Source organism: Mobula hypostoma, chromosome 4 (genome assembly GCF_963921235.1).
Source record: "Mobula hypostoma chromosome 4, sMobHyp1.1, whole genome shotgun sequence".
NCBI classification, from domain to species: Eukaryota; Metazoa; Chordata; class Chondrichthyes; order Myliobatiformes; family Myliobatidae; genus Mobula; species Mobula hypostoma.
Genome location: NC_086100.1, coordinates 170,923,962 through 170,937,695, shown reverse-complemented (window position 1 = coordinate 170,937,695; position 13,734 = coordinate 170,923,962). Strand labels below are relative to the sequence as shown.

Below are 13,734 nucleotides of genomic sequence, written 5' to 3'. Positions count from 1 at the left end.
GGCCGCGAGGAAACGATATCAGTCAGCTGCGCCTTTCCTCATTCCCTGTCACGCACTGTTGAACTTGAACATAGGGTTGCCAACTGTCCCGTATTTGCCGGGACATCCCGTATATTGGGCTAAATTGGTTTGTCCCATATGGGACCACCCTTGTCCCGTATTTCCCCCGCTAAGGTAGAGCGTTCCTATGAAACCTTTTATGCCGAAACGGTGTAAAGCGGAGAAGCAATTACCATTAATTTATATGGGAAAAATTTTTGAGTGTTCCCAGACCATAAACATAACCTAACAAATCATACAAATAACACATAAAACCTAAAATAACACTAACATATAGTAAAAGCAGGAATGATATGATAAATACACAGCCTATATAAAGTAGAAATAATGTACGTACAGTGTAGCTGGGAAGATTAAGCCAAAACTGATTTATGGGGAAGAAAATCGGCACGTATGCGCATGTCACATATGCGCACACAGGTGCCCGTGCAAGGCTTCATGGTCATGGTAGTCTTTCTCGGGGTATACCCAAGTGTCCCGTATTTGACTGCTACTTTTGTCCCTTATTTAGGAGTGAGAAAGTTGGCAACCCTAACTGTAAAAGACATGTTGAGGTGAGTTTAACCCTATTTGAACACTGCCCGCCACCCCCCCCCCACCCCCGGTCCGCAAGAATATTGTCAATATTAAACTGGTCCGTGGTGCAAAAAAGGTTGGGGACCCCTGACATAAACAATATATTTCACTGTATGTTTCAATGTACATATGATACAGAAATCAGAATCAGAACAAAAGCACACTGCAAATTCAAAGATAAGATATTGATCTACTTAGAATATGGATTATATATTGGTAACTAATAATACATACTAGTGGTATCGAGTTTCTTAACCAAACCTCTCCCTTTGGCTAGAAAAGGCACTCCAGAGGTCTTTTTGAGCTGCTGTGCAGTTTCTGTTGCTGTAAAATAGAAAAACAAATTTTGGAAATAATCTAAAAAAAGGTACACACCAGAGACCAGAGTTGCATTATAACCAAGCTGTGTGGAGACAAAGAAAATCCTGAGAAGATAATCTAATCTCAAAAGCATTTGTATTTATCATTTAAGCTACTTGAAGCATTGACAAATAAAAATCTCACTAAACTGAAGTTACAATTCTAAACTGAGAAAAAAAATGCCAAAATACTTCTGAAAACAAGGAGCCACTCTGTCCCTCAGCCCAAATGGTATATATTCTTTTTAAGACTAATGAAACAGCACTTTCATGCAATTACTCTCTCTTAAAAAAACACACACACACACACAAATACTTTCCCAAATTCTATTCATTTTTCTTCCTGGAACTGAAGATGTTCAATTCTTATTGGGGTGAAGTACCATAATGTAAACAGACTTTCAGGCCTGCTATTCAGTTTTGGTTAAATGTTGGAACATGGCCAATGCTTGCAAGGCTACATTTGTTGCCATTTTCCTGTTTACCAGGGGCATCACTAACCAGGCATTACAGTGGATTCTGGTTAATTGAGCTGTTTGGTTAATTGGTGTGCCGCTAATTTAAGACAACTCTTAAAGAACAAAAAGCTAATTGAAAAGTAGCTGTGATTCCCTTTGTTTATTTGGGACACTCTGCCACTTAATTGGGGCAGGAGACTGTTGCTGAACAGTTTCTACCTAGCATCAGTCGCGTGCAATTGTTTGGCCATTAGGCATTAAACCTTGCTTAGAACGAAGAGTTTTTAAATAGCATCATTTGCATGCTTTTCTGTTAAAAAGAAACAGTGATTTTTGTCTTGATAGGTGGCAATAAATAGGCAGTACGACGATTGAGAATTGTTTTGCTCACTGCAGTTTCAAGTATTCAGTTTTGGAGATGCTGGAAATGCCAGGAGTGAAAATGAAACAATTTCAGTACTTCAACAAGTTAGAAACTATGAAGAATTTGAAGATGTCAACAATCATCTTGAATGTTACAGTGAAAATGAAGATTTGGAGGAGGTAATCATCAAAAACATTGTATGAAGGCAGTCCATTACGTGCACTAGGTGTCTGTGCTGACCTTGTTCATTTGCGGTCAATCAGAAGAACACGGCTGCGTACATTGCATGAATTCCTCCACCAATAATTATTAGAAACTAAGGCACAGTTTTATAGTACTGTAGTACTATTGGTAGAGTTCTAATTTTTTCTGTACTTCATTTAAATACATAGCTTGTTACTAAGTTAAACGGTAGTCTGTCTTTTTTATACCTTTCTAACTATTTCCTTGAAACTTCAGCCAACTGGGGCAGCCACTTAATTGGGCCAAAATGCACTGGCTCCAATGTGTCATAATAAACTGGAATCCACTGTACTTGAGTTATGAGAAATATAAGGGGTTCTTTTACTGGAGGGAGGGATGGGGGAAGTTAGCCATTCCCACCATTAAAAAACTCTAGTGCTCTGTATAGCTTTTTTTCCTTGTTGGCCTGCAAATGAGGTATATTCACCTCACAACAGAATGTATGATTTAAATTCATATATCTTAATTTTCTAGTGCAGTACTGTAATTACCAGAGTTATAGATATTCTCTGCACAGAAGGAAGATGGGTTTTCCAGCTGGAAATAGGCCATTTAGGTCAACCCATCTTATCTAGGTTTTTAAGGGGATCTCTAACTCTACAAACCTTTCATAAATTGAGATTTCACTCCTCTCATTCTTTGGGTGTATATGTTTACCAGTTCCTTTCTTATCTTATCTTATATCTGTCTTCCTGGTAGACTACATTATCTACAACTCATTTAAACCTATGCTTAGACTCCTCTGTCCATAGGAAAGCAACCAGTTTGGCTAATACTTTAGATGAGCTTAACTGTGGCCCTGCAACGTCCTTGCAGGTTTTCTCAGTATATTATACCTCAGGACTTTAGGCAATGACAATTTCCAGATTCTTCACACATCATAAAGTAGCACTACCTTTTTCAACCAACATCCAGTCATTATTTTTCAGTAGAGAATGTTGTAATATAATTAGCAACAGGAATTCTGCCCGATTTTACCTTACAGTGAGCTCAGCACAGGACACAACCTTGGATTTTCTGGCCTACATCACTTAAATGTACAATGGTGGTATGAGACTACATAATCTTGAACCTATATATTTTGCATCATGGCATTCTACTTTTCAGTTGTACTCCCCTCTTTAATTTGATTAGAAGGGGCTCTTGTGGAGTATATATACACACACCAGAGAGGAATACAAGATTCAGAGATAGGTTACTAAAGAGTTACTCACACTTTTGTAACAGTTCTGCTCTGAGCGTGGCACTTTTGGGTTTTCGCTTAAGTTGAAAATGCTTCACTGGTGGCGTGAGGGGTCCCACGAGGGTTGTCAGGGCATTTTTGTTCAAGTACTGGCACTCCAAAGGCAACATAGCAGAGGCTTCACATTCATTAACTAGTTAGATTTAAAAAAAACTAAAAGGTCAATCTCCCGTGCCTACCAAAAATGTTCAAAACAATAATAAGATTGATCAAATCACCAACTGTAATTATTGATTTGAAACGCTGCCTATTTGATTAGGCAGTGCATTTAAACCCATATGAGATGTTGACACAGAAGACAAATTATTTCCACAAGGACCAATGACAAAAAAAAGCCAAATAAAAGCACTGATGGGGGGGGGGGGGGGGAAGAAGGGTGGAGGAAGTGGAATTTTGTGAAAAATTGTCATTTGGAATGTGGATCATAAGCACTTAAAAAGTGATTTGATGGCTGTTTTCTTATTAAAATATCTATTTGCTAAATTTTCTCAATCCCACAATTAACACCTGAAATTTAAGAGCATTGTACTACACCTTTAGAAGTCATTGTTACTTCAGGTATAGGAAAACTGGTTCTAAGATTACATTTGTGAGAACGTGTGTGTTGGATTTCAACCTTACTAAAGTACCTTTTTCTCGGAGTTCACCAAGAATTTCTTGTAAATTCTGATTGTGTTCCTCTAGTTCAAGGTTGAGTGAGCCAGTGTCAGGAAACGTTTTTAGAATATCTGCTACCATCTGAACCCAGGAGTCAGAATCCATTGCAGCAAGATGCACAATTTCAGTCAAAGAATTTTTCATCTGTAAAATAAGCAAATATTTGCATCAAATAAACACAGAAAGTAGACCAAATTGGAAATCTGTAAAATCATATGTTGTAGCAATTTTATTCTGGGTTTCACTCCGCGCTCTTCCCCCCAAACATCAAATAAGTGAACAGATATGCTAGAATAACAGGACATTTACTCCCAGACCAAAGATTCTAAAACTGGAAGGCATGAGATCAGGAAAAGGGGCAAGGAGGTTTGGTAATGATCCAAGGAGGAGTTTGTATTTTTCAGTGGGTGTTTGGAATCTGGAAATAACTGGAGGAGGCAGGTTCTTGAACATTTTAGTCAAACAATTGAATCGACAAAACACAGAAGGCTATGGAGTAAGGGATGATAAATGAGATTCATATAGATGGCTGGATGAACGTGGCCCAAAGGATCTGTTTTAATGATGTATGATTCTGCGAAACAAATGAGTAGCAATCACTCTGCTCTATCCCTGTACAACTTTCAGCTGTCTATATATAGGAAGTAGCAAGTTGCTCTCAGCAACCACACAGAAATTTAAGTCTGTATATCAAAATAAGACAACAAAAGAAAGCAGATTCAAAAATATATCCCTATTCCAGATGCCTGCCAACTTGCTGTGAAATTCATGGAGAACTTGCATTTTGCTACAAGCAGAGCCATGTGATCAGTGTTCAGAACCAGGGACGATGCTAAGGATGTTCTACAAATGTGTGGTGGCCAGTGCGATCATGTTTGATGTTTGTGTGCTGGGGCAGCAGGCTGAGGATAGCAGACACCAACAGAATCAAGAAACTCATTTGATGTTGTGGGGATGGAATTGGACTCTCTGACAGTGGTGTCTGAAAAGAGGATGCTGTCCAAGCTGCATCTTGGACAATGTCTCCCATCCACTACATAATGTACTGGTTGGGCACAGGAGTACATTCAGCCAGAGACTCATTCCACCGAGATGCAACACAGAGCGTCATAGGAAGTCATTCCTGCCTGTGGTCATCAAACTTTACAACTCCTCCCTTGGAGGGTCAGACACCCTGAGCCAATAGGCTGGTCCTGGACTTATTTCCTGGCATAATTTACATATTACTATTTAATTGTTTATGGTTTTATTACTATTTATTTATGGTGCAACTGTAACGAAAACCAATTTCCCCCGGGATCAATAAAGTATGACTATGAAAGAAAAGATTAGCACGAGGACCAATGGGAGGGGATAAAACAGCAGGAGCTGCTGAGGATATTCCCAATTTTGATTACAAAATTGTTCACCAGTCCCTTAAATAATAGATATGACAACAAAAGAGGCAATGTGAGAGTTTTAAATTAGTCACTGATTCTTTAAAAAAAAAATACAGATTGTCCTGGGTAGATAGACCTGGGACACAGAGGCAGACTTGTTAGGAACTGATGGCATTCAAAAGGATCTGCTAATGAACAGGTGCAGTAGATAGTCTTATCTGCACCCTTTAGGACCTGTGGCAGCAAAGTCAGGAATCTGGCCATAGACAGTGAATGTTATAATAGGAATAAGGACAGAGATGCTGAGAGTCGCGAGTGGCTCAGATTTATTGTAACAAGCAATGTGAGAGTCAAAGATTTATTTCAGAATTAGAAAGGTAACCATGGATGGTCTAGAAAGGCTTAGATACAGTGATGTGGAGAGGATGTTTCTAATAGATGGATAGTCTAGGACCAGAGGGCACATCCTTCAGAATAGGAGGACATCCCTTCAGAATGGAGATGAGAGATTTCTTTAGCCAGGGTGGAGAATCTATGGAATTCATTGCCACAGATGGCTGTACAGGTCAAGTCATTGGGTATATTTAAAACAGAAGTTGATAAATTGTTGATTAGTAAGACCATGAAAGGTTACGGGGAAAAGACAGGAGAATGGGGTTAAGAGGGAAAATAAATCATCTATGATTGAATGACAGAACAGAACCAACTGACCGAATGTCTTATAGTATTGGTATAATCTTATGTTCGCCAAGAACATAAAAATACTGTTGATGTAGAGTTGATGCAGCAATCATGAAAATGGTCTCCAACTCATTTATTATAGGGGAGGTTAAAGCAACACGAAAGGCTTCAGGTATGCAGAGACAGAAAAATTACCCAAACGAAGAAACATAAGAAAATAACTTAGAAAGCAAGTAACAGATGAAATCAATTTGGAGCTTGAGGGAAGAGGTAGTGGTGGTGGATGCAGAACCCAATGATTCTTTGAAAATTGAGTAAGAACAGAGTTGCTCAAAGAGAACATACAAAAGCACCAAATATCAAAGTATGACTTATTATATGAGCGCGGTTTAGGAGGCGTCTGGGAAAGCATACTTAGGATTTAAGAGCAAAGAGTGCAGCAAGGAGTCTTGAATGTCAAGGGGAAAGGTTTTACAGCAAGTTTTAGCCAATGGTAAATCACCTACAAGTTCTGAATAGTAAAAACTAAGCTGACATATCATTTTGCATATGGTGCAGAAGACAAGAGGTGATAATTGTCTTCTTTTAGAATTCAAAGGGAATTTAATGGCCAGGCATAAGAGTTAAAATGAATCAGACCTGCTAAGTGTTTGCAATATTTTCTGTTTTAATACAAACTCTTGTATTAGTTGAGTTTGCTGTTAAAGATGAAAGATTAGCTTTATTTGCCACATGTACACCGAAACATGCGGTGAAGAGTATATTGACTGACTGCATCTAGGCGTGGTATGGAATCACCAATGCCCTTGCCTGGAAAAAAAACCTACAAAAAGTTGTGGATACAGCCCAGTTCATCATGGGTAAAGCCCTCCCCACCGTTGAGCACATCTACATGCAGCACTGTCACAGGAAAGCAGCATCCATCATCAGGGACCTCCACCACCCAGGACATGCTCTCTTCTCGCTGCTGCCATCAGGAAGGAGATACAGGAGCCTCAGAACTCTCACTGTCAGGTTCAGGAACAATTATTATCCATTAACCATCAGGCTCTTGAACCAGAGGGGATAATTTCACTCAACTTCATTCTCCCCAAACACTGAACTGTTCCTACAACCTAAGGCCTAACTTTCAAGGAATATTTCATGTACTCAAAATTTATTGCCTATTTATTTATTTATTATTTCATTTATTTTTATATTATTTTGTATTGGCACAGTTTGTTGTCATTTGCACATTGGTTGCTTATCTTGTGTGTAGGTTTTCATTGCTTCTATCATGTTTCTTTGTATTTACTGTGAATGCCCATAAGAAAATTAATCTCAAAATACTTTACTTTGAACTCTGATTTGAACTTTGAAACATACAATGAGATGTGGTATCTGATAATGACAATTCAGTCCAAGGATGTGCTGGGGGCAGCCCACAAGTCTTGCCATGTTTCCAGTTCCAGCATAGCATGCCTACAACTTACTACCCCTAACCCGTATGTCTTTGGAATGTGCATGAAGCTGGAGCACTCAGATGAAACCCATGCATTCACAGGGAGAACATCTGAGGATCCTAGGTACTCACATTATATTGACTCTGCCTCTTGTCGCTTCACCCATCAAGCTCTGAAGGCGACCCTCTCCGCCATGAGGAGGTATTTGGTGTCCCTATCCCAGACCCTTCCACACCTTCAGGACACTTTCTTCGCCGTCTGTAATGGTCCTACCCGTTATTTCATCCTTCGTCTGCTCCATGCCTGACTTCTCTAACTTCTGCTAATGCCCCACTTCCCCTACACACCCCATGCATTATTTATTTATATACACACATTCTTTCTCTCTCTCTCTCTCCCCTTTTTCTCCCTCTGTCCCTCTCACTATACCCCTTGCCCATCCTCTGGGTTTCCCCTCCCTCCCCCTTTTCCTTCTCCCTGGGCCTCCTGTCCCATGATCCTCTCGTATCCCCTTTGCCAATCACCTGTCCAGCTCTTGGCTCCATCCCTCCCCCTCCTGTCTTCTCCTATCATTTTGGATCTCCCCCTACCCCTTTCAAATCTCTTACTCACTCTTCCTTCAGTTAGTCCTGACGAAGGGTCTCGGCCCGAAACGTCGACTGTACCTCTTCCTAGAGATGCTGCCTGGCCTGCTGCGTTCACCAGCAACTTTGATGTGTGTTGCAAACCCTTTACAAACTCCTTACAGAACCTAGAGTGCTGGTGCCGTAAAACATTATGCTGTCATTTGGCTGTTCAAATGAGCTACTGTATCTTTTCTACTTGATAGGTTGACGACTATAATAGGTAACTTAGTGACCTCTGCTGGCAATTCTGTATGTGCAAGGGATACCAATGTGATTCAGCCATGCTACTTTATATTAATTTAATTTGTAGGTACAACATGGTAACAGGTCCTTCCAGCCCAATGGATCCATGCCATCCAACCACACCCCATGTGACCAATTAACTTACCAACCCTAAGTCTTTGGAACGTGGAAGGAAGCTGGAGCACCCAGAGGACAGCCACGTGGTCACAAGGAGAATGTACAATCTCCTTGCAGACAAATTGAACCCCAGTTGCTGGCGCTGTAAAGCGATGTGCTAACCGCTGCACTACCATGCCCCCCCGCCCCCAAATAAGAATAGGTCGGTCACCCCTGCCATTCAGGTTTAGATAAGTTCAGCTCTATTTGTTACATGTACTTTGAAACATCAAAACGATCAGTACAGACTGGGGAAATACTGCAGGGAGCCTGCCAGTGTACCATGTTACCAGGCCGAAGTAGCATGCCCACAGCTTACTAACCCTAACCCGTACATCTTTGGAACGTGGGAAGAAACAGATTACCCAGAAGAAATTCACGCAATCACATGGAGAACGAACAAACTCCTTACACGCAGCAGTGGAAATTTAACATGGTTTACTGTAAACCATGCCAGGTATCTCCCCAAAATCCAGACATTCCCCAATATAAAAAACAAATTCACAAAATTCTTCTGCGTCTCTTCCCCTAATATGCCGCCTCTGCCACTATTTGCCATCCTTTGCCCCCGAATGCATTTTCATTGGCCTTGCCCTTGCAGTACCCACCACTCCACAGTCCTTTAGCTCACTGCAGTCCATTTCATCTTTGTCCCTCAAGTTTGAGGGCCACAAGGTCAATAATTTACGCCACTACAGCTATAAAGCTAGACTTAATTAGATCTCCATTTTCCTCAGCTAAGTAATACTGCTTCTTTAGAATTACCGTTAAGTGCAGCAAATTCCACCAGTTTTTGTTAGAGCTACTTTACTCCATTCCTAAGCTTCTGGAAGTTTAAAGGAATGGACTCAGGAGACAACAATACTCAAATGAAGTCAAACTTTAATCTGTAAGTAACCAAAATGACAAGGAACTACCAATATCTTAACATTAATAAAGATAAACTTTTGTCAAAACGAAATTTTAAGCATTTTCAATGCCTAGAATGGGGTCAGCAACCTTTTTGCCTCTGTCGCGTATTAATGAGCAGATGGTGGGCCAGATAAATGCCATAAAAAACTTGAAATATGGGAATTATCCATTTAAATACATGTAGTTATGTTTTGCCTCAAATTAATGAATAACGCATGCTAGAAAATCATTTGTGCTTAACCAAGGATGCCAATTAGTAATCAAAGAACTCAGTTTAGTTGCAATTTATTTCAATCAAGGCATCTTTTGAATCTATTAAAAGGACACAAAGAATCTTTAAACATAAAATGTATGAACACGATGCACTGAACGGTGGTAAATTAAGTATAATAAAAAAAGAAAATTTTAATGCAAACAGTTGATAAATCAATGTGAAACTTGATGCTGTTTGTTGCTTGAAAGCTTCTCAATATTGGGTGTCAGGCTTGTTGACGACATTATCCAGATAGGCATCAGTCAATCTTGTTCTCAAATGGTTCTTGGTGTGCTTCATTTTTGAAAATAATTGCTCACACAGATAAGTGCTGCCAAACAATGGTGCCATCTTTTTTGCATGGTCCACTAAGTTAGGACACACCCTATCCTCATTATATGCGTCTTCAGACAATGCGGATTCACAGTTATATGAGGAACCTATTTCTACCAACGTCTCCTTATATGCATTCAAAACTCACAGTTATGCGAAGAGCACTGCTTTCCCGCCTATACAAGTCACGTGCGCATGCCTCACAGTCTCACTGTTGGGTGGGTTGAGAAGCACTGCTTTCCCACCAAGTCAGGTGCACACACCTCACAACCTCACGCCCGCCAGTCTCGCATTCGTTTTCGCAAGGTGTGGATGCGTGATCTTAAACTTCTGTTGGTTTTACCTACGGTGCAGTGATTTTGTGCTTGAAATATTTAACTATGCCTCCTAAGCGTCCAAATGTCATGTCCTGGGCCATCAGCTGAGTGGCAGAGAACCGCTTTAACACTTGGAAAAAAAAGTTGGAAATTATAAACAGCACGGCATCAGCTGAAAGTAACACAGCTCTGGGATACTACTGCCAGGAACAGAATCTTGCCTTTAAAGTTCTTTTGTTGCTTGACAATGTGCCAGCCCATCCTAAACATTTGGACAGCATTCATCCTAACATAACAGTGCGTTTCCTGCCGCCTAACACGACATTGCTGATTCAACCACTCAACCAAGGTGTGATCCACATTCAAGACGTACATATTTTTTTATGGCAAACTATCTCTCAGATGCTGCAAGCAACAGACGATTTTGAAAATCCCAGGAGTTTACCAACAGTGAGGGAATGGTGGCAGTCAGAACACTTGACACAAATGGCGATGGACATGGACCCAAGTTTAGAACAGAGTCAGCATTTCAGTTGTTCCCTGCCGTCAACCCTTCTTCCCCACAAGCAAATTTATGCTGAAAAACAAAATGCTGCCAAGCAAACAACCCTCACCACTTTCTTCAAATCGGCATCATCTCCTGCTGCCGGCAGTTCTAAGAGTTCTGTGAGTCTTCCTTCACCTCTTGCTGTGCTTGATATGATCCTGACGACCACAACCATCCACCTCATCCATGTAAAGCTGCCCGACACCACAACTGTTGGTGAGTACTGTACACCCTAGGATGTTAACTTTCTATGATTTATGACATTGAATATTACCTTAAATTGATGAAATATAATACAAATGTTGTCTTGTGGTACTGCTTTTGTGTCATATTGGTATGAAAATGTGAATAAATTACAGATAAAATATATTTAGGAAGCCCTCTGGAACGCATCCCTATTTTCTCCATTTAAATAATTAATCATATTATGCGATTTCACATTATGCATCCACTGCGAGGAACATATCCCCTGCATATAACGAGGACAGGGTGTACTTCCCTCTTGGATGAATATAGCTGGTATGGGTATTTCCTTCATTTTCACTGCTTTTCTTGGCAAAAAATGACATTTGTTTTCTGAAACTAGCCTTCATTCGCTCAACTTCATCTTTCCTTGCTTGCCCAGTAATCTTGTTAAAATTTCCACTATGGCGGGTCTCGTAACGTCACCTGATATTTGCCACCTTCTTCACAGCAACATTTTCTAGGCAAATGAGACAAACTGGTTTCCCAGCTTGCTCAAGGAAGAAGTAATCTAGTGTCCAAGTGTCTTGAAAATTTCAGCACTCAGTGTCTACCCTCCTGCATTTTGCATTCATTGCCATTGGAATTTTTTTCTTCAGTTTTATTTCAAAACGCGAGTTATTCAATAAGTATCGTAGCACATGTAAATATCTGGATATTTAGTGTGGATTTCTTGTTAAAACACAGCGATGCTGTTTCTGTTTACAAATTTGAACAATCCCATCTGAAAACCTGCGTGTGCACGGAGAGTATCCAATACATATTAATAAGGTAGTCTGCCTTCCCATCATTCACATATACCAGTGTTTGGTTTGGAACAAAACGGAACCTGGGGCCAGTGTAACAAGACGCCATGCATGTCCATCAGTGTGGTCGCGTGAAACACTCAGAATAAGGAAAACTCACTCGCCTACCCCTGGCCTAGAATATAAAGGTATTTAAAGTTTGTAATTATTACATGATGTCAGTAGTAGGGAAAATACTGTTATTAAGGGTGAATATTGGAAATAATAACTAGGACTGGACGGAGATCACATGACAAATTGTTTATAGAGTTTTCTGAGAATAGATTAGGATGAACCGGTTGAGGTTGTGTATTTGAATTTTTAGACCTCTTTAAAGGCGCCACACAAGAGACTGTGAAAGTAAGAGCTCACAATATTGAGAGCCACATCCACTGCATCTCTTCCCAGGATGGGGCTTTCCTTTCCTGAACATCAGAGATAACCTCCTCCTTCAAAGAATGGTGTTTCCCTTCCTCCACTATTGATACTGCCCTCACCCACATCCTCTCCATTTCCTGGACATCCACCCTTATTCTATCTTCCCATCTTAACAGGGATAGAGTTCCTTTTGTCCTTACCTCCCACCCCATGAGCATCCACACTCAGCACATCATTCTCTGGAACTTCCACCATCATCAACAGGATTCTACCTCCCCGACTTTCTGCGAGGATTGCTCTTTCTGTGATTCTCTTGTCCATATGTCCCTCCCCACTAACATCCCTGTAAGTGGAAGTAGTACTACACCTGCCCATTCACCTCCATTCTGGGCCCCAAACAGTCCTTCCAGGTGAGGCAACATTTCACCTGCTAATCTGTTGAGATTGTCTATTGTATCTGGTGTTCCCGATGTGGCCTCCTCTACATTGGTGAGACATGACCTAAACTGGGGGACTGCTTTGTTGAACATCTCTGCTCCATTTGCATTAAGCGATATTCCCCAGTGGCCGATCATTTTAACTACCATCCCCATTTCTGTTCTGCCATGTTGGTCCACGGCCTCCTCTTCTGCCACAATGGAGGCCACTCTCAGAGCGTTGAACACCGAGCTATAGTCAATAAACGGCAGCCTGATGTAAGTATTTGTTGTTGTCCAGGTGGTCCAAGCCTGAGTGGAGAGCCAGTAAGATTGCGTCCACTGTAGCTCTTGTGGCGGTAGGTGAACTGCAGAAGGTCTAGGTTGTTGCTTAAGCAGGAGCTAATTCTAGCCATGACCAACCTCTCAAAGCACTTCATAACTAGGGATGTGAGTGCCACCAGGCAATAGTTGTTCAGACTGCTCATGTCATCTGTCACTCTGTCATCCTTGTTCTAACTCACACCAAGAATTATTCGTATGTATCCATTTGTTCACAGAACTACAGTTGCTTCTGGCTAATGCTTCAATTTTAAAATGATCATCCTTGTAGAGGATGGTCCCTGTAATGGGGGTATCTAGGACTAGAGTCTGCACCCTCAGAATAAAAGAACGGCCCTTTAAAACAGATGAGAAGAAATTTCTTCAGTTAGAGGGTGGTGAACTTGTGAAATTCATTGCCACAGAGTGCTATGAAGCCAAGTTATTGAGTATATTTAGAACAGAGGCTGATAGTTTTTAGTTACTAAGAATGTCAAAGGTTACAGGGAGAAGGCGGGAGAATGGAGTTGAGTGGGGTAATTAATGAGCCATAATGGAGTAGACTTGATGGGCCAAATGGCCTAATTCATCTTACGTCCTTGAATATTTTGGTTGGCAAAGGTTTTCAGTACTTTGCCAGTGTATTACACCATGCTTGAGCAATCTTTTCTGCATTATAATTGTTATCTTGACCTTGAATAATATATTTGTTCTATTTAGGTGAAATATCTGCAGTGAATAT

At 40.7% G+C, this 13,734-nt stretch overlaps 1 protein-coding gene across 2 annotated transcripts in view; it reads right to left on the bottom strand.

The window, feature by feature from the left end:
• nelfa (negative elongation factor complex member A) overlaps window positions 1–13,734 on the bottom strand; it is a 49,538-nt gene that overhangs the window by 21,533 nt on the left and 14,271 nt on the right. For both annotated transcript variants that reach the window (XM_063046995.1, XM_063046996.1), the window contains exons 2-4: window positions 3,933–4,104; window positions 3,275–3,436; window positions 871–960 (exon numbers count right to left, since the gene is read on the bottom strand). In XM_063046995.1, coding sequence (XP_062903065.1) covers window positions 871–960; window positions 3,275–3,436; window positions 3,933–4,104 — 424 coding nt within the window. The remainder of the gene's footprint in view (window positions 1–870; window positions 961–3,274; window positions 3,437–3,932; window positions 4,105–13,734) is intronic.